Source organism: Pleuronectes platessa, chromosome 4 (assembly GCF_947347685.1).
Source record: "Pleuronectes platessa chromosome 4, fPlePla1.1, whole genome shotgun sequence".
In the NCBI taxonomy this organism is placed as follows: Eukaryota; Metazoa; Chordata; class Actinopteri; order Pleuronectiformes; family Pleuronectidae; genus Pleuronectes; species Pleuronectes platessa.
Window position 1 is genome coordinate 12,485,580 of NC_070629.1, and position 20,075 is coordinate 12,505,654.

At 43.2% G+C, this 20,075-nt stretch overlaps 2 protein-coding genes across 2 annotated transcripts; one reads left to right on the forward strand and one right to left on the reverse strand.

The window, feature by feature from the left end:
• The first annotated feature begins 1,841 nt into the window (after positions 1-1,841).
• Positions 1,842-7,278, forward strand: adra1aa (adrenoceptor alpha 1Aa). The gene is made up of 2 exons (XM_053421379.1): positions 1,842-2,742; positions 6,725-7,278. Exons 1-2 carry the CDS (start codon positions 1,845-1,847, stop codon positions 7,276-7,278), a joined length of 1,452 nt encoding a protein of 483 aa, XP_053277354.1. The 5' UTR covers positions 1,842-1,844.
• A 3,556-nt stretch (positions 7,279-10,834) lies between these two features.
• On the reverse strand, positions 10,835-19,872 carry dpysl2a (dihydropyrimidinase like 2a). The gene is made up of 14 exons (XM_053420726.1): positions 19,568-19,872; positions 16,756-16,844; positions 16,154-16,338; positions 15,819-15,983; positions 15,482-15,543; positions 15,252-15,332; positions 15,092-15,160; positions 14,894-15,014; positions 14,656-14,812; positions 14,249-14,390; positions 13,957-14,127; positions 13,092-13,271; positions 12,816-13,002; positions 10,835-12,717 (listed from the first exon to the last, which is right to left on the reverse strand). The coding sequence occupies exons 1-14, from the start codon at positions 19,607-19,609 to the stop codon at positions 12,626-12,628; spliced, it is 1,743 nt and encodes a 580-aa protein (XP_053276701.1). The 5' UTR covers positions 19,610-19,872; the 3' UTR covers positions 10,835-12,625.
• Positions 19,873-20,075: the final 203 nt, after the last annotated feature.

A 20,075-nucleotide genomic window follows, 5' to 3' on the forward strand; every position in this document is an offset into this window, starting at 1 on the left:
ATGAAATCAATTCAATGCATCAGAGTCGGAAGGATAAATTCAGGCCAAAATGACGGCAATGGCGGTGCTCAATGGCATCACTTAGAAATTCAACTGAGCAACTCAGTCTCTCATTTGGCTGATCTTATATATAAACACACTGCAGGGCCGGGTCTAGACAGGCATGTATGAGGGGGCAGCCACAAATCTTGAGGGGGCATTGTGCCTAACCCTAACCCTAACCCTATTTAGTTTGAGGGGGCACAACATTTATTTGAGGGGGCCAGGCCCCCTCTTGCCCCTGCCTAGACCCGGCCCTGTATAGGAGCCCATTAACCCGGCTTGACATATGTTAATGGTGCAGCTCGACTTTTTGGGAAATATTCACATTCCCTGTCAGAGATGATGAGACTGTTGATCCTACTCTCATGTCCAATCTACAAAGTAAAAAAACAAAAGTTTGGAAAAAAGAATGCGATTAAAATGAGATAAAATGTCAAGACTGACTCATGATTGGTTGAGTGGGCGGATCTGAACCTCTCTGCGTTCAACCTCCCCTGATCGCTCCGACTCCAAATGGGAGAAAGCAGCTTTTGTATCTGGCTTATTTTAGCTGTATTTCTGGATAATGGGAGGAAGTGGAAATGCGTTGACTATTGTCTTCTTTGATTAGTATGTAAAAAAAATTAATTTAAGACATAAACTACACCCTATGTTTCGGCCATTGGTCGGCAGATTTTGTTAATCTAGCTAGTCTTTGTCCCCTTTCTGCAGTATTAAGTCATGTCAAATTGAACTGTGTATATTTCTACCTCCAGCTGCATTGAGGCTGTAGTGGGATATTTTTTTGTCTAAAGAGAGATTACGTGAGGTTAGACTCATCTTGGTGAAGGTCAATTGAAGATCTTATTCGCACCACATTTTACACTGTTGACTTTTTCTCCAGCTATTCTGATTTGGCTCGATGCCATGTAGAGTCTAAGTTGTCCTACGTTTCTCGGACAATTCAGTGAAACAGGCAACTGGTCAGTCCCGCTATCAGTTTCCTTATTCCTAAACATCACATTGTGTTCAGTCAATAAACAGGATGAGGCTGCATGCGGTCACATTGATCTGACAGCAACTGTGACTCAGTCGTTGTCTTTTACCCACAGTCTCGATGGGTCTGAGTCCATCAAAGATGGAAAAGAAAAAACACTTATAAGGATTAATGCCGTTGTGTTTTCATGTATGAGATGGATGAGCCAATTATTTTAAAGCAGATTATTTTGTCTCTCTTTTCGAAGGCACTGGACTTTGTTGCTGTATCCATCTTGCTGTGTCCACGGTGAAAAGGCCCCCCTGCGCTCGACAGGAGGAAGCTGCCGACTGGTCAACAACCATCCAACCCAGAAAAGCAGTTTCTCGCTCCAAGTTTTGAGAACAATAACTCAAATTTTGTGCCGAGTTGCAGTTTTTGGTTCGGAGATCAGGCAAGGGTTTGTCCAGATGTGAATCCAACAATCTATCCCATCGTACAACTTTCAGAGCAGCTGCATAATACATTAAAACATTTTCTAGATGGATTCACTGATTTCAGCCTTCTAGGTTTTGTCTGCATATATTATACTTCTTTCTCAGTGTTTTTGCATGTATCCTGTAGCTTTATTTTTCTTGATGCATCTCTAATGTAATGGATCATTTGCCAGAGGCAGCATTTTTCAAATTTAGTTTTTACAAAACTGACTTAATGTGAGCAATACTTTAATGGCTTTTATGAGAATTCCCTGATGTCCCCTCTCTGCTGTGGTGACCTGAGCTAGGTGTGTATCGGCCTACCTTTGCTGCACAGACCAGTGTCAAGCATCATTGTAGAATTGGAGCAGATGGTTCCTGTCATGGACATCATGACCCCAGCTCCTCTGACACAGAACTGCTCCAACTGCAGTGAAGTTTTCGTCCCCGAGCTCAACATTGTCAAGGCTGTGACTTTGGGCTTGATCCTTGGTGGCTTCATTGTGTTTGGAATTGTGGGAAACATCCTGGTAATCCTCTCAGTAGTTTGTCACCGACACCTGCGGACAGTCACACATTATTTTATAGTTAATCTGGCCGTGGCCGATTTGCTGCTGAGCTCCACTGTACTCCCCTTCTCTGCCCTTTTTGAGATCCTGGATCGTTGGGTTTTTGGACGGGTCTTCTGTAATGTGTGGGCAGCTGTGGATGTGCTCTGCTGCACGGCCTCCATCATGAGCCTCTGTGTGATCTCTGTGGACCGCTACATTGGAGTCAGTTATCCTCTGCGTTATCCAGCCATCATGACAAAACGCAGGGCTCTGCTGGCGGTGATGCTGCTGTGGGTGCTTTCTATCATCATATCTATCGGACCTTTGTTTGGCTGGAAAGAGCCTGCTCCGGAGGACGAGTCCGTCTGCAAGATCACAGAGGAGCCTGCCTACGCCATCTTCTCTGCCGTGGGCTCCTTCTACCTCCCGCTCACCATCATACTGGCCATGTACTGTCGGGTCTATGTGGTCGCTCGCAGAGAGAGCCAGGGCCTGAGGGAGGGCCACAAGACTGAGAAGTCCCATTCGGAGCGGGTGATACTCAGGATACACAGAGGCAACACGACTGTGTCAGAGGACGAGGCCCTTCGCAACCGCACTCACTTTGCACTGCGACTGCTCAAGTTCTCACGTGAGAAGAAAGCTGCAAAGACCTTGGGCATCGTGGTGGGCTGCTTCGTGCTATGCTGGATGCCCTTTTTCCTGGTGCTACCCATAGGTGAGTATCACCATGTTTATATTATATGTGATTCTTGATTGAGCAATATGGTGTTCAAGAAATCTGTAGCATTTGTCAGAACACAATAGTGAAACACATGAAAGCACACGACTCATATGAATATCATTTGAATAAACCTACTCTGTATGTCATGTGTTTACAGTGGTATGGAAATGGTTCTGTATTTGATTTGAGATAGATCACGGGATAGATACCACACGTCTGATAATTATGAAGGGTTGGTTATCTTAGCTTGGCCCCAAGACTGAAAATCATAGACCATATAGAAGGATGGACGACATGGCAGTTCCCAAAAAATGAAGCCAAATGCCCCCTGGTGGCTGGCTGCAGTATAGGACATAAACCCACGCCCCCTACATAATAGTGAATGGGACATGGGCCAAACTAAAAAGACACAATACAGGTAGAAAACAGTAGAGACAGATCAAAGTGAGTTGTTCCACCCACAGTCTATAAGCTAGCTCAGTTAAGCAAACTGTCCCCTGTGTCAAGCCTAATATATCTCTTGGCTAAAAATACAAATTTCGTAAATTGTAAAATTTCACAAATTAACAGCACGTTCATAAATGCACTTACACATATATAAATCAGAAAGCTTTTTAAGTTTTGCATTAATTAATTTCTTCTGATCTTGTCATCAACGTATGCTGCTGACAGGTTTTTTAAGTGCTGGCTAATTTAATTGAATGGCTGTTCTGTGGCAGCACACTGAAGCTGCTACCATTCAGAGACTGGATGGTTGGCCGTTGAGTGGCCTCTCGAGCCGCGTAGTAAACGCTTTGACTCATCCAGGTAGACGTCCTATAAATAGGCTCAATGAATCGTTCAGATCCGTGACGGGCTCCAGTGCTCCCCTGTCTGTAAACATGACCACAGGATTTCAGACCCGTATATATTTTTAAACTAAGACCCTTGAACAAAGCATCAAGCCGTTACTCTGACCCTTCCCCTCTCTCCTCCGTCGGTGACTCACTTCAATGTCTGTCATGGGATGACAGAGCAAACACATCACACTGCTGTTGGACCATGATGTTCCCCTCAAGAACACTACCCAGCCTGATAGAGACAAGCTGGGGGGGGGGGGGGGGGGATGACACAGCTTGCCAACCACACATGTGATTTATACGTTGGTGTCAATGTGGAAGGGAATGAGAGAAGGAAATCTGAACCAAGTACATATGAGCTAGGGGTAAAACATCAAAAATCCCTCTGGGTATTTATTTATTCCATGCTCTCATGCTTGTAAATATAGCCGCTACCATTCGGCCGAGTTCTTTCCTGAGTGGAGAAATGACGAAAAGCCTCAGCTTACCAATGCTCCCTCACCAATGCTGGTGTCGGGCTGCATACCGCTGCCTCGTATGTCTGCGGACAATGACAGGTTTAGCAGTGAATCAGGGGTTTGACATGTATAGCACCAGATAACTCACGATTTTCTTGTTCGGTTTATTGGAGTACACGGTACTTTGCCATTAGAGAAAAACAAATCATTGGAAATTGATCATTTAAAAACATCTTATAAAGTCTGGTTGACATTTTAGTAGCTCTTCTCAGAGACTATAATAAAACATGAAGCTATTACACAAACGTTTGACTGCCCTTATGCCGTAAGATTTTAGAACACTGACCATATCCCTGAACTGTGTATTTGTTCCTGTCCTCTCTTTTGCATCACTATCAAATAAAGGTATAGGAAGTACCCAGAAACAGAGCAAAACCTCTGATAACCCTAGATGATTTTAGCTATTTTAATAAAGCTTGGATCTGGCCCTTAATCCTGCATCTACATCAAAATTGTATTTGTTCTTCACAGGCCTTGACCCCACCCCTCTACCACGTTTTGTCAAAATAGGTTATGTATTTGTTGCGTAATCCTGCTAACAAATAAACAAACAAACAGACAGGGAGTTAATAAATGAATATGAACTTGGTACCAGTTTTTTTCTTTCAGCACTGTGCCCCTGACCACAACTAGCAACGATATACTGACACAACTTTGTATACACTTGTACTCCACAACACAAGGGTGGCCAGTTAAACCACCAGTTCTGCTATGATCAGATCACTGGTTGGTTTTATGTCCCTCAACCAAATGTCCCTGACATTCTGGTTCACTCTTTCAGCTTTCCCCTTGTAAAATAAGGCTGCAGGATGAGTCAACAAGCAAAGTGTAGAGTTTCCAGATTGTTCTACCTGACAGAACTTACCAAAAACCAAATTATGATGCTTTAAAATGAAATTAGCATTAAGATGTTTGAAAGTGGCAACAGACAGGTTTTTCCCACTAGTTCCTCTCCCATGAATGTATCATTTTGTTGCTGTTTGATCAAAAGACCTACAATCAAACAGATCCAACAGACTTCGACATGGTTCAAGAATGGTCATGTAACGTTCCCAACCTGAAGTTATATGTGGTTTTATTTAGAGGTAGCATTGCAAAACGGAAGTTACACAGTTTCTACGTGACAGTGCTTTATCGACTGTGGACAATAATCACATTCATCCAACAGATGCAATAGCTTTCTTTTTTGGCTCAAAAGTGAATGTGTCAAGGCTACCTGCAGTTTTTTGGCACCGCTTGGGAATGAAACAAATGAGCGGCACAGTCAGGCACAAAATCATTTTCTCTCAAACTCCTGCACCTCGTCTATCTATCCATCTCTATATCATGGTCTCATTTTTCAAAAGCCCACGTTTGAATGTCTCCAGCAGCTCGTCCAATAAAGGATTTCACGAGACAAGAATCTCTCCCATCCTACCTCCGAAGATAGATGACAGACAAGCTAAGATAGATAGATTCATAGATATATTGCAGCCATTTAATTATTTTAATGTTTCACTGGCAGCCACAGGATATGTGAAGAGTCACAACAGGCCTGCATGTAATGTGCCCGTCAAGCCATTTTCTCTGCTTCTTCATCAAGGATCCAGCTCACACTCTGTGGACGCTTCCTCTAATCAAAAGCAGCACAATTTATGGAGCCAATTTTAACAATACTTTCAACCTTGGAGGCAAGCAGGGAGCTTTGGTTAGTGGGAACTGGATAAATCAATTAAAGATCAATGGTCTTAAGTGAATGTTAATGAGATGAGTGACATGTTTCTCTCTGTAGCTGCAGATTTTGCGTTTATTCATATTGAGCAGATAATCAAAAAAGGAATCGGATGAACTCAAACTGTTCGATCAGTTCATCACTTTATTGTTTTAATTCAGACTTAAATATCTAAAATAGCTGTTGGATTGTCTGTTTTTTTGTGTGCTCATGGCCCCCAGAGGTTGAATCCTGGTGTCTTTAGGGATCCATCAACAGCACCACCGGAACATCAGCGTTTTTGTCTTGCCTTATTCTATAGTAAAGTACTCACACCTCTGAGTACAGCCTCCTTATAGAACCACATTTAAATTCACCAGATCACGATTGTCGAGTATAGTGAAGTGTTTGAGTCCACAAAACCCTTTTGGAGTCTCAGGGCCAAACAGTCTAGCACTGATATTAGTGATACATGTCTTCAAACTTAATAAAACAACAGAAAGAAACCTAACCTGCCTCCATACTGTTTGTGTGGTGTCAGCCAAGTGTCTGCCAGCCCAGACATTCATATTCAACTCAAAATGAGGTCATTTCCACCCTGTTTTAGGCCTAGAAGTTCACCAGAAGTGGCCTGAATGCACCTCGTCGGAAGATATCACGGCATTTAGGCTAAAAACTTAAACTGTAAATGACGCAGTTTCAACCCAAATTAAATGTTTAGCCTGCGGACACTTGGATGACACCACACTAGCAATATGGAGGCATGTTATATTTTTTCTGTTGTTTCATTATGTCTGAAGAAGGGCTCACCATGCCAGCATGTTAACATTTGGCCTAAATCTGTTGCACTTTATCTTCAGACCCTTAATTTCTGACATCCCATTTCATGTTTCAGTCGTATCTGACTTGTGTATCTGATGTTCCTTCAGGCTCCATATTCCCTGCATACAGACCTTCTGACACAGTGTTCAAGATCACCTTCTGGCTCGGTTACTTCAACAGCTGCATCAACCCCATCATCTACCCGTGCTCCAACCAGGAGTATAAGAAAGCTTTCCAGAGTTTACTTGGAGGTCGCTGTTTGAGAAGGACTCCGAGACCACAGCATCAACATCAGGGTGCAGGTCAGAGTCAACCACAAGGTCACAGCAAGCCCCTCACGCTGGGCCCGGACAGCAGGGTGGCTCCCTGTCAGCTCAGCCCCTCCTCTTCCATGGCCTTGTCCAGGACCCCTTCCTCCAAGGACAGCAGGGACTGGAGGGCCTTTCCTGGAGGCTCCACGAGTGGCTCGGGACCGGCCACGGCAGGAAGGGCTAAAGTGGCCAAACTCTGCAGCAAAAGCTTCCACCGAACCTGCTGCTGCATCCTCAGCAGCGGGACCCCACCGCAGGAGTCAGACTGTGCCCAGCCGCCCCCTGCAGGAAACCTTCCCACCATTAAAATCCACCAACTGTCCTTGTCAGAAAAAGGAGAGTCTGTGTAACCGCTGTAATCCTTCATCCATTAGTAACGACTCCTCTTTCAAGGTCACAGAAGAGAACATATATCCTTTTTGTCCTGTTGACATCACAACTGCTGCTTTGACATTTTAAATTATTAATGTCACTGCCTTGATATCATTCTGTGATTTTTGCTTGATGTGAGAAAATCTTCCAAAGAAATATCATAAGCACTATACTGTATGTTTCCTCTTCAAGAGGAAGGCGTTCTTAAAGACAAACTACTGCAACACACAGCTTATCACTGAACTAAAAATGTCTTCTTTTAAATCATAATGGCAAAGCCACTGTCTACTCAGTTTTTGGAAACGACCCTTTAAGCACTCGCTTTTTCCTGAAGAGGACCAAGATATTCCTGGATGTTTACATGTTTATATCACAGAGGAGCCATTTTAAATGTACACAAATGTTTTATATATTGCATGATTTCACCAAATGTTACAAAAAGTGCTGGTCTGTGGTGCTCCCGTAGTTTGCATATAACGCTGTTCCTGAGACGCTGTGTGCTTCCATGTCACATTACAATAAATTTGTATGACAGATTCCTTACAAGGGATTCATGGGCTTATTTAAAAAAAAACTCTTTGCTGGTGTTTCATTATTTTTCGTGAGGGGGCTGATTCACTAAATATACGGCCCCTCCAAACTTTCTCGTTCGTCCATCCACGTTCCCACAGTTACCTCCGAGCAGTGCCAGATGGATGTCTTAATGTACCGGAGTTTTAACTGACCTTGTGGTCGCTGACCTCAATCCTGACCGGCCCCCAAGCCTCTTAAAAAATCCTCTAGATTTAGAGATGTCAAGTTAAGTAACAGTCTGAGACATTCTTCTCTCAGGCCGCACACTCCTTGCGTTTTCTGTCTTTTTAAGTCACCATCCGCTGTCGGAGCACCCAGAATCTTTATCACGACCTCCCTAAAGATCTGTGCCGTGTTTGCAAGTGCAAAAAAGAGGGCGAACTGAGCGTGTTCACTGTGAGTTCAAGACTGCAGTGTCTCTCTGTGTACGCAGATGCATCAAAGGGCAAGAGGACAACCTCTAGCAGCCGTATTGATTTATTTTCCCTTGGCTACACCCTCTGTAGTACCCAGATGTACTCCCTTTGTGACTCTGGGAGAGAAGGGCACACAGTCAACATCATTAAACCAACATCCTCCTTCAGCACATTAAGTTCAGAGGTAGAAGTGAACGACAGCTCTCCCATGGGGGGGCAGTGTGCTGTGCTTTGTCTGGATCTGCGACTGGTGTGTCTGTGAACCCGTAAATCACTCCATCTGTGCACGAATGCCATTAGGAGAGGAGCTAAAGCCGCCGCAGCAATAAACTACAGATGGCCCAGACAAGCTAATTCACCCATCCCTCTATTGTCTGTGCTCACCCGTCCCTCTACATGGGCTGCAAATACCTATGCACCAAGTTTCATCAAGATATATCATCTTTCAAATGCAATCGCTGTAATGAATCCCATAATCTGATCTGCAGCCCTGCAGGAGGCAGGTATAGACCGGAGCAGAGCAAGAACAGCGCTCCGGTGCTTCACTAGCATTCCCTGATTTTTCCCTGCAGCCTGATTTTATGTATTCACAGTGAGATTCCAAGTGTATAATCGACACCTCCTCTGTATAATTGTGTGATGCATTTGTTCTGATGGACGGAAACTGAACCCACAATCCCTGATTCTCCACAGTCACATTTTTTGGACGCTTTTATTTCTTTGAGTCGGATCCCTCGCAGTTACTTCTCCATAGGAGGGAGATAGAAAGGAAGAAAGATGGTTATCACTAAGCTTTACAAAGATCACTGAAAATCACCACAGTCCCTACATCCCAGAATAACAAAAAAAAATTGTAAGTATAACAGTAGCTATTATGATACATCTGAAAGTAGGGATACAAGAAAAATAATAAAAACAGTAATTAACCAAAAGGAAAAAAAAAAGATTTCTCCTTTTCCTATATATCATATATAGTTTTCTGTGTGAGTGCAATTTTTCTGTTTTTCTGTTTGTGAAGCACTTTGTCAACTTGTTTTTTGAAAAGTACAATATAAATAAAGTGTATCATTATTTATTAGATATAAAAATGAAAAAGGGAAAGGAGTGATACATAATTACGTTTGCTTTAGGTATTTTTGTATTAGGTTTGGTTGGGGGAGTATCCCAAAGTAAAGCCTGTATAGGCTTTTTTATTTCTATATGTTTGTTTTCTGTATCCTTTTCCATATATACAGTTTCTAAACCTGTGATTTACAAACTACATTTTTGGAGGTTTCTCCAATCCAGATTTTCTTAAGTTTAGGTGCCTCTGGTTTCAGCCTGTTATTTGTTACCTGCTTAAGATTCTACACATTCACATTCGATCATAAATGTACACAGTCATAAACGCGTGCTCACGATGATGCTGAAGTGACGACAGATCACCTCTCTGAGGACTCTTGCTCTTACTAAAGTGGTGTCTGTGTCACAGTTGATTGAAAGCACTGCTGGTGACTCATGTTGGAACTCTTCCCCAGAGAGGATTCATTTTAGCTGAGTCGTCCCGACGCTTTGTTCCCTCTTGTCTTTCTAAAGCTCTTGTCAGTGGACGTTGACATTGTAGGATTCCCCCTCTCTGGTTTCATCAGTGCACTCATCATATTAACTCCTAATTGTACAAGTATCAAACCGCCAGGGGAGCTTCATTCCAACTCATCACGAAACTTCTTTTGATGTGTGCACTCGCTGTGATGTAGTCCTTCTCTCCATCAGTTCATTTTACCGGAGGAGTCCCCCACAGATGAAGTGACTAAAGCGATGGAACAACAGAATGTTCCTCTGTGGCCGAGGCTCCACGTCACGACTCTGTGCCTCCACCTAGTGTCTCTCTGCATTCCACCCGTCCACTGCTTGGATGATACACTTCATTCTGACAAATCATTTTAATGATCTGCTGTTCTTAAGAAGGGGGGGGGGGGGGGGGGGGGGGGATTGTGAAAATCAGTTTCTTTACTTAACTTCTAATGAACTCGTTCCAATTAATCGCTTATGTGATCCAAGAGAATCTTTTAATCAGGGATGGAGGAAGTTGGAGTAGTTTTGCTACAATGTAAAAATACTCACGTCAAAGTCCAGGACAATTTCACTTGAAGAAGTGTTGACACATATGTAAGAGAATCGCTTAATTTAGGTCTGGAAATGTCTTTTGAGAAAATAGTTCAACATAGAAATTCTTCTATGTACTTCTAAACAAAACATTCAATTAATATGTGCTGGAAGTATGATGCCAAAGTTGCAGTAGGATCAAATTGAAAATGCAAGAGCAAGTACCTCTGTAATACTACTTGAGTCCAATGCTTGAGTAAATGTACTTTTTAATCCTGCTGTTAAAAAGTTGTGTAGTGGGGCGCCAGCATATGCAAACATGTAAAACGTGTATTACCTGTGTTCTCCCTAACAATCCACAGATTTTTCCAGGAATGTTTTCTATTCAACAATATTCACAGGATAAAATGTTTCATTTAAATTCTCTATGGTGTAACAGTTTGTATTAAAACAAGTTGCATTAGTTTAATTTTTTTTATTATTTTAATCCACTGAAGTCAACACAGATAGGGTCAAATGCTGACGGGACCAACGATTTCCCCCCAAAACCCTTGTAACCTACAAAACATACACTTCTGAGGGAGTATCACACTTGCAGGGAGAGGGGAAACAACAGTGCTGAACATTACAACTCAACAACCATCACCATGAAACTTCCCCAAATGTCAATTACTTCACATTATAGCTTGGCATACAAAACCTACACTTGACAAGGCAATGAGGAAGAGAGAATCCAGTGTCTTACAGTACTGACGACCCGTGGTTTTGGTGAATATAGTTAACGACCTGGAGAGGCTCTGGTGTCTTAGCGGGTAAGGAAAGAACAACTGGATATAATTCATTCACGACACTAACACCGAGAACAGTGGACACACTATCTGCACACTGTGAGGGATTTCATACACATACTGGAGCATTTTTCATCAGGTCTCGAAAGATCGCCGTTCCACTTCCTTAAAGAGGCCTTCATAGATACAGTGTGCTGTCAATATCTTACAGAGGAGGCAAGCAAGGAGTTCAACTCAACAAATATCCAAACACAAACCAAAAAGTTGCAAGCTCACATATAGGTTTACCATTTAGTGCAAAGACAAATTCAGTGAATACTAGTAAAGGGCGGCTCGTACCCTGGCTGCTGTTATTACAAAGCTTACACCACTGTTGTTTGTGTGTGTGTGTGTACGGACATCATCTGCACGTATACAGCAATGGTCTAATAGCACCAGGTGCAGAGAGGTTGTCTGCAAATCCAGCTTCATCTTAGTGCCCGTCTGCATTCTCAACAATATACGCCGCTCTGATTATTGGAAGCTTGCCCTGACAACCTTTTCACAAACATGAGGAAAACAATAAAATGAGGTGAGGGTGGAGGGTTTCATGATTCTCTGACAAAATATAATGTGCAGCCATTTCTCCTCCCTATTCCCATATTCAGGCTGAAACTAAATGAGTGGTTTAACTCTAAAATACCCTTTCTTGTCCTTTCAGTGCATTCAGCATAATCTAAAAAAAAAAAAAAACACAACTTCATAAAAACATAAACATCAATTTTAAACCAAATAAAGAAATGAAGAAAGTGCAACTATAACATCAAAAGGAAGACCAGAGTGAATCGTTCAGCTCATACTGCAAACGTCAGAGATGTAAAAACAATAATCTAGGGTCTAATCCTTCATTAGTATTTTGGGTTTTTTTGTGTTAACAATGTCACATTTTACTACCTGAACAGCAGTGGAGCCACGTTACGACACAGAGAGTGGAGGTTTTACTTTCAGATACCATTCTTGTTCAAATCTTGGAAAAAAGCAAGAAGAGAAACTGTAAACAACTGTTTCTAAGTTGCCTGATCGTGGAATCGACCGCTTCTTAGGTCAAGTTTTTTGTAAACGTTCTGAGCCTAAGGAGCAACTTCGACAGCTCAAACGTGTACAGCAAGAAATTATACAACAAATGCAAACAAATGTAAACAAATTACCTCCATCAATAATCATGCTTTAAAAAAGCTGTTTCTATTCACTGGATCTTTCCCCGAAGACTGTGGAATATGGCAGGAAAGATAAAACAAAATGGAATAATGCTTTCTTTTCTTTTCTTTTTTTTTTGAACGAGGTGAAGCGGTGGTAGTGTGTGAATAAGAATGGATGTAGTGATTATGGGTGGAGTGCAGAGGGGGAGGAGTCAGAGGTGACCAGAGGTCATGTGACCGTGGCCTCTTCTCCCTTGTGGCCCTGCACTCAGTCCTGGGAGGACATTAGCCGAGGTTGGTGATGTTGGCTTTTCCTCCAGGGGGAGCCACGATGCGCTGAGTGCTGCGACGAGGGATGTTGTCGTCAACTTGGGCACCTAAAAGAAAAATTGGAGATACGATGATGTTTACGATATAACGTCAAACTTCGAGTTGCGACAGAGGACAACAAAACCTGTGCTTTGACTCGACTCACCTGACAGGCTGAATCCAGACTGGTGAAGGTTGCGCATCGGCTGTTGAGTAGTGGGCTGTTGCGGCTGCTGCTGCTTGGCAGGGGAGCTCTTCACCGAGGACACTGTGGACAGGACCTTGGGAGACAGTGTCACCTCGCACACCGGCCCATCGTAGTGGCCCCTGGGTACTCCTCGCAACTCTGTGAGCTACACATGCAGGAAGATTCATCAGACCAAGAGCTCCCTATACTGTAAGAGTTGAGTTCCTCTGCATGATGGCTTCTGCTCGGACTCACCCTGCTGCGAGCCTTTATCCTCTTGTACACGTTGTCAGGGAAAGGTTTGCGGCTGATGTAGCGCCCACAGCCTTCAGTGGTGTGAAGGTTGCCCTCCTCCAACACAATCTTGCCCTGGCTGATCACCACAGACGGACCTCCACGCAGCTCTGTGCCCTCGAAGATGTTGTACTCCACAGCCTGAAAGATGAACGCATAGTGTGTCTTTTACGTGTTTAACATAAATTATCGTTTGTCTGATGCATTGTGATATAAATATGTTCAATAAAAGGAAGGCTGGTTTAAATGTATTTTCATAAATCTTTGACAAAGATATAGCAAAACATCTGATAGTTCCTGTTTTACCTGCTCCAACAGGACACTGTCTACTGTAATTTACATTTAAAAAATCTAGATCAATAACATTACATAAGATTATACTTGCAGTCCCTCAGAATAGGTTTACTTTTAAATGGTTAAACCCTTACTTTATCTGATGAGCTGCTCCACATATTTGGAACAGTTCACCATGTATAATTAAGTGTTCCACTTTGTGTAGACATATTTAAGGGTAAGGTGAAGGCCCACTTGTTTTTAGAGGCCTTACTTCTCTTCATGTTGTGAAATCATACAGCACTTTAGTCAACTCTGGTTGTATTAAATAACAGAGTTTGCACTGTACAGTAATCTTTGAAGCTACATTTCACCTGGATACTGTATTCTGTTATGTTACTAAATATTTTGTTGCTATTGTAGTAAAGTGTTAAAACCTTAACTACTACCATGCCTCTCTTCTTCACAGAGCTGCCGTTGAGTTATAATATGAAAAGTGCATTGCTGCCCACTAGATATAGTTTCAAGAATAATGTCCCAACATGTGACTGACCGAGTTATGATTCTTAGCTGAGATGATCTTGGTGACATCTGGGTCCCACAGCACGAGGTCAGCATCAGACCCCACAGCGATGTGGCCCTTGCGGGGGTACAGGTTGAAGATCTTAGCTGCGTTTGTGCTGGTCACTGCCACAAACTGGTTCTCATCCATCTTGCCAGTCACCTTTTGGGGACAGGAGAAATGATCACATACAAGCATCTCAACAGACACACAAGGTTCACAGGGACATTTTCTCTACAGTTCTTCATGATAGAACTTTTTTGATTGTGAGAAATTAGCTCACCACACATTTGTCCCAGATTAGGGACATCCTCTCCTCTGTGCCGTTGGTGCCCTCGGGGATCAGGGTGAAGTCATCTTTTCCTACTGCACGCTGAGAAGTCTGGAAAGTGCAGTGAGCACTGCCAGTCACCTGCAAGTCCCCACTAGATAGGAAAGAAAGAAAATTAAGGATAACCTTAAACAATAACAGTACCATCTTAGACCAATTCGACCAATTACTCAAGACAGAAGTGTGACACACAGTTTGTAAAAAGTGCCACTTTAAGTTCCACTTCAGCATTCCTTCTCCTCAAAGGACATCTCCTAATGAGAAGAGCTACAGCTGGGTAAAAATAAAATCTTCTTAAAACAGTCACACATGTCAAACTATGTTCCTGCCATTTTTAGGTCCTGTCACAGAGCGCCTACCATGATAACAAGGAGTTGAGGTAGTCGGGGGTGGTGGGATCAGGGCTGAGTGGTGGAGAGGTGACATAGGTTGCTGCCTTGGCCCAGTTCTTGCTCCAGTAATGGCTACCATCTGTGCCCAAACTGGCAGATATGGGCTCTCCATAAACCACCGCACCTATGGGAGACGACAGGCTGATGTCAGTGGGAAGTAAAAGTGTGTCGGGACAGTGAAAAAGTTCAAGATGTCTCTTCTTACCCCTCTTCCTGGCGAGAGCAATAACATCAGCGGCGCTCTTGCTCATCACCTTGGTGATGTAGAGGGGGCAGTTGGTCTGATTGGCTATGGTGACAGAGCGATTGACTGCCTCGGCCTCCACCTGCAGACGCACACAGTCAGATTCATCATCAACACTCACTTTCTCTTTTCTTTTTTAGCTACAGACCTCTGACTCACCTCCTCTGGGCGGCTGAGCACGTGACCTTCAGGGCCAGTGATCCCCAGATCCAAAATACGACGCTGCTCCTGAAACATCCCCAAATAAACAGTATGAGCTCAAATTTAAAATGAAATAATACAAATAAAACTGAACCAACTTTGTCAGTAGTTTTGTTACCTCTGCAATGATGTCTCCGTTCTCAGCATGCACCTGTGCAATGGCTCCGAGATCCCTGATGACACTGAACACCTCGTAGATCTAAAGAAAATATAAGAAAGCTCATCAGCTCAGAGGTCAGGTATCCACACCAAAGACATTTAACAGCCAAGTCAACATATATGCTCCCATATTCACTGACAGATGACAGAGCAGAGATCCCACCAATATTGGCCCGAAACAAAGCATACCTGAGAGTCAGAAAGTTGGAAGACATCCTTATAGGCCAAATAGACCAGGAAAGAGTTGACACCTGAAGACAGAAAACGTTTGAGAGAACAGCCAGAGGTGGAATAAAGATAGAAAAAGAGGGGAAAACCCAGAGGAAAAGAGAAAAGTTAAATCACAGGGATAAAAAAATGACAGAGCGGTAAAATCAAGTTACTGTTTAATGATTCACTCAGTGAGGATGTGTTGATTTTTCCCCCATTCAGTGCCTACCAAACCCTTTCTACTGTACCAGTACAAGCAGCAGGTAAGTCAGTGATTTTAAACTGCATGTGGAGAGGTAGGCCAATGACCACATACCATGATCCTTCACCAGGGCCTCCATGTCCTCCTGAGTGCCCTTGTTCCAGTCAGTGATGTCCACATGCAGAGAGTAGTCACAGCAGGACTTGCTGTCAGCCCACTCCCTCCACTGCTTGAAGGCAGCAACCAGACTGACGCCAGGCTCCGGCAACACATGGTCGACTACGCAGCACAAACAAACAGGTTAGATTTAATGTACATAAACCGACTGCTCAATTAAATCCTTTGCTTGACGGCTTGTACATCTGCAGTGTTATAAACCCTGCAAGAGGGTTTACTGTGCTTTTAAACCAATTGAAAACATGTGGAAATCTGTCTGATATGATACGTACCGATCATGGTCGTTCCCCCAGCCAGGGCCGCCCGGGTGCCCTGGTAGAAGTCATCTGCCGCCACCATGCCTCGGTCGGGCATCTGGAACCGGGTGTGCACGTCAATTCCCCCAGGAATCACCATTTTCCCATGAGCCTCTATGATCTTAACTCCCCCAGGAACAATGAGGTTGTCTCCGATTTGCCTGAAAAAGAAAAATGAGAAACACACAAATTACTCAAGAGAACATGATAAACACTTAAGCGGCTTTCAGACATACGCGCTGAAGTCCAGAGATTTTCCTGACATTTTCCAGAGAGGCTATAAGTAAAGGGGAAATGTCTGAGTCAGTTGCTCCAGACATTTTCTGGAACTTTACCTGCCAGCCCCCCTGATAAAATGCACATACAGTTTCTGAGTGAGCCTCTGTGAGAATAAAATAGGAAAATTGGGCAAGTTGGTATTTTGACAGCTTTTTTAAAGCGTTACTGAAGCTAAACAGAAATAAAGAGGTGTCATAAAGATCTCTACCCTGGAAAGACAACGAGAGCCAGGAGCCAACTTGAGTTGCTAATATAAAAACTTAGTTAATCTTAACAATGAATCTTTAAATTGAACTTACTTGATGACTCCATCTTCCATGTAGATGTCAGCCAAGAAGGATTGGTCATCGTTCACGATCTTTGCTCCTTTGATGAGGAGACGATCGCTCTGAAACGAGACAACATTCACATTTAGCATACAAATCTTTTTTGGGGGAGATTTCTTCCCATATAATAGATATGTCATTTTAAGAGAGGAAGCGATTCTTGATCAAAACCTTCAGATAAAGTGGCGAGTGACACATGAGCTCCACCTGTATGAGATGAAAGAAGAGTGAAGTGCGTTGGCCTACTTCTCCTACAGGCTTCCTGAGGTCTCTGAGGACACTACAGAGAGCTAACGAAGACACAAGTGTTTTACTGCAGCAGTCACTGTTTCTCATGTTCATGATGGGTGGACGCAGACTGAAGTAATGCATTATGTATACAAGTCATGGCTGACTGGCCTGATCTCTCAGGCCATTACTCTCCTATAATGGGATCATATCACCTTGTGTCCTCTCTGTACCTTAGTGCTCAGCGATGAGTGCGCTGAGGTCGTCACATTCCTTAGATCCAACCGGCTTTCATTTTGAAAAAAAAGCTGTAGTCGTAAACTCCCTAAGTGTATATAAAAGAACATAGAGGATATATAGACCTACACACGTCTCTGCTGTAAAAATAGATCCTGTAAAGTCCAATTATAAAACTGAAGTGATTGCAAAAAAAAAATCCTGAGTTAAGGGCTAAGCGTCAAGCAGCGTAGGCTATTCTATAAACGGAAGTAAAGATACTGAATGTCGCGCGTGCACACGCAATTTAATAATTGGTTGATTAACAATTATTTTCAATATCAATTAATGATGAATAATGTTTTTTAATTAACCGATTTATCATTAAGTCTGTTACAAATGTAAGAGAAATGCCCATCACAACTTCATCGACAAACATGACGTCGTCAAAAAAACATTCAACCAAAAGCCCAAATATCACAAATTTATAAATTTACTATGATATTGGACAAAGGAAAGCATTAATCAGAGTGGATTAGATATTTATTCAAAGTTTGTGGTTGAAAAAATTACTCCATTACCAAAATAGTTAATTCTTTTACTGTTGATTAATCGACTAATCTTTTCGGCTCTAATTCTTTACAACTGTTTTGCAACAGATCTTACTTTCATGAAGGTTATTTTTTTCACTATTTGTTAAAAGGGTTCAGGGAGGTAGGACTTCTTTCAACTTCCTTTTGGAGGATGTAGTTAGTGGTGCCGTTTATACTTCTTTGCATCTGCTCATTAATATAAACAGGATGGACAAATTCAACAAAAGGTCAACAGGGACTTGTTGTAGATACTTCAGGAAGCCTCTTCTGAGATCTGAAGGAGCATGAAGGAGCCTCTGAGATGCGAGGTCAAACGTCTTCAGGTATCTACAACCAAGTCCTGCTGCCCTTGATTCTTCTTCTTGTGACAACAATGAGCTGGATGTCAGACATCTTTACAGACAGGATGAACGAAATAAGGGGAAAGCATCATTGTCTTCTTGACCCACAGAATATAATACATTTCCAGAATTATCATCGTTGCATTGACGAACTGCTGCAACTGGGAATTTTTGTTCACACTCATTTAATGCATTCTTTACTATTTTGTTTAAATGGTCTATAAAACATTAAAAGTCAGCAACCAAACAATCTTCAACAATAAGACACACAAAGAAGTGTGCTCATTAAGACAGTTGTTTAAACTGATCTAAACAATTCGTAAATGTAATTATAATTTGTGCAATAATGCTTGTTAATGAAGTAACATTCTACATGTGTAGATATGACAGTACAGTAAATTGAAATCGATAAAGAAAAAGAGGACATCCTTGACACAGATACAGTAACTATTATTCAGGGTTACATCTTGGTGTTTTGTGAAAATGTCTGCAGTGAGTGAAACGATCTGCTTCATTCCTCCCTGGTGAGAGGTGTGTGACTGTGACTTTGTGCGTCTGGGGAACTAAGGCTCCTGCTGTCTGCATGTTGTGTCTGTGATGTCAGGGCTGCATGTTTACAACCCTGCCTTGACCTGTGACATGTGACAACTACCCTCATGACTGTGTGAACAGAACCAGACCAGCACACTTCACAAGACCGCTCTGTGCCATCCAATGATCCCAGTTACAGCGGCTGCTGAGATGTGTCTGAACTATCTGGTTATAGCAGCTGCATGATGAAAGCTTAGAGGGAAAAAACACGGTTTGGATGGGTGCTGTCCAATGACCTACTTTACCAAAGAGGGGTTTACTTCTAATAACCATCACGGCATCTCTACTGTCGATGCTGTGCTTTCTGGTTTAAAGGCTGCAGCACGCACACACACATACACACTTGACAGATCCTCAAATCACACGACCAGGGTTAAATATCAGAGCTGGTCCTGGCTGCAGGATTGGAAGAGGATTGGCAGGGGGGGGAAAGGGCTGAAGGAGGCACGAGAAACCGAGAGCATGGAGGATGAAGAGATGGCAGTAAAGTGCAGGAATACGAGGACTCCACCCTTGGAGATGGAGATGAGCAGAGCACCGATGTGAGCGCTAATTATGAAGAAAACTAATATCCACACTTTAAACAGAGGAATGCAGTGCGTGTGTCATTGTTCGTGCCATGCTGTCAGTGTGGGGATCTGCTGGTGCTGGTGCTGCTGCTGGTGGTGGTGACAGGCTCGGTGGAGATGAATGGAAACCTCAGCTAATCACTGGCTAGCCGCTGCTCTAATCTTGAGGCGTTGCACGTTCAATTTCAATCCACCGAATGATACATTTGATGATTATTAAACCCCAAAGTGATCCGACAACACTCACTGTGATTCTTGGGATGTTCTTCTTTCCTTGGTAACCCGACATTTTAGCACCGCTGTCCCCTGCCGCTCGCTCGGCTAACGCTAGCTAGCTCGCCTGGAAAAGCTCAGCTGCCCCTGAAAGGATGAATGGATGCTGCTGCTTGTTGGCCGGTCGACGCCCCGGGCGGCTCCCGACGACTGAGAGCGAGGTTAACACAGAACAGGCCGACAAATGATCCTCGGTGAGCAGGTGTGTGGTCGCCTGAGAGAGCTTTGTTTGAATGTGCAGCTGGAGAAGGTCCCTGAAGACAGGACAGCCACCAAGACGAGAAGGGCCACAGAGGTACCGCGCATGCGCACTGCCCCGCCCTGCACAGCGCCAGGCTCCTCTGGTGTGAGATGAAAACAGGTTTAACACTTTATATAAAGTCTCTGGTTCAACAGCATCCCTTCATCTTACTTACTGCGTCTACAGGCTCCTGATCACTGCAACGATTACATTCTGACCACTGCAACAATAACATCCTGAC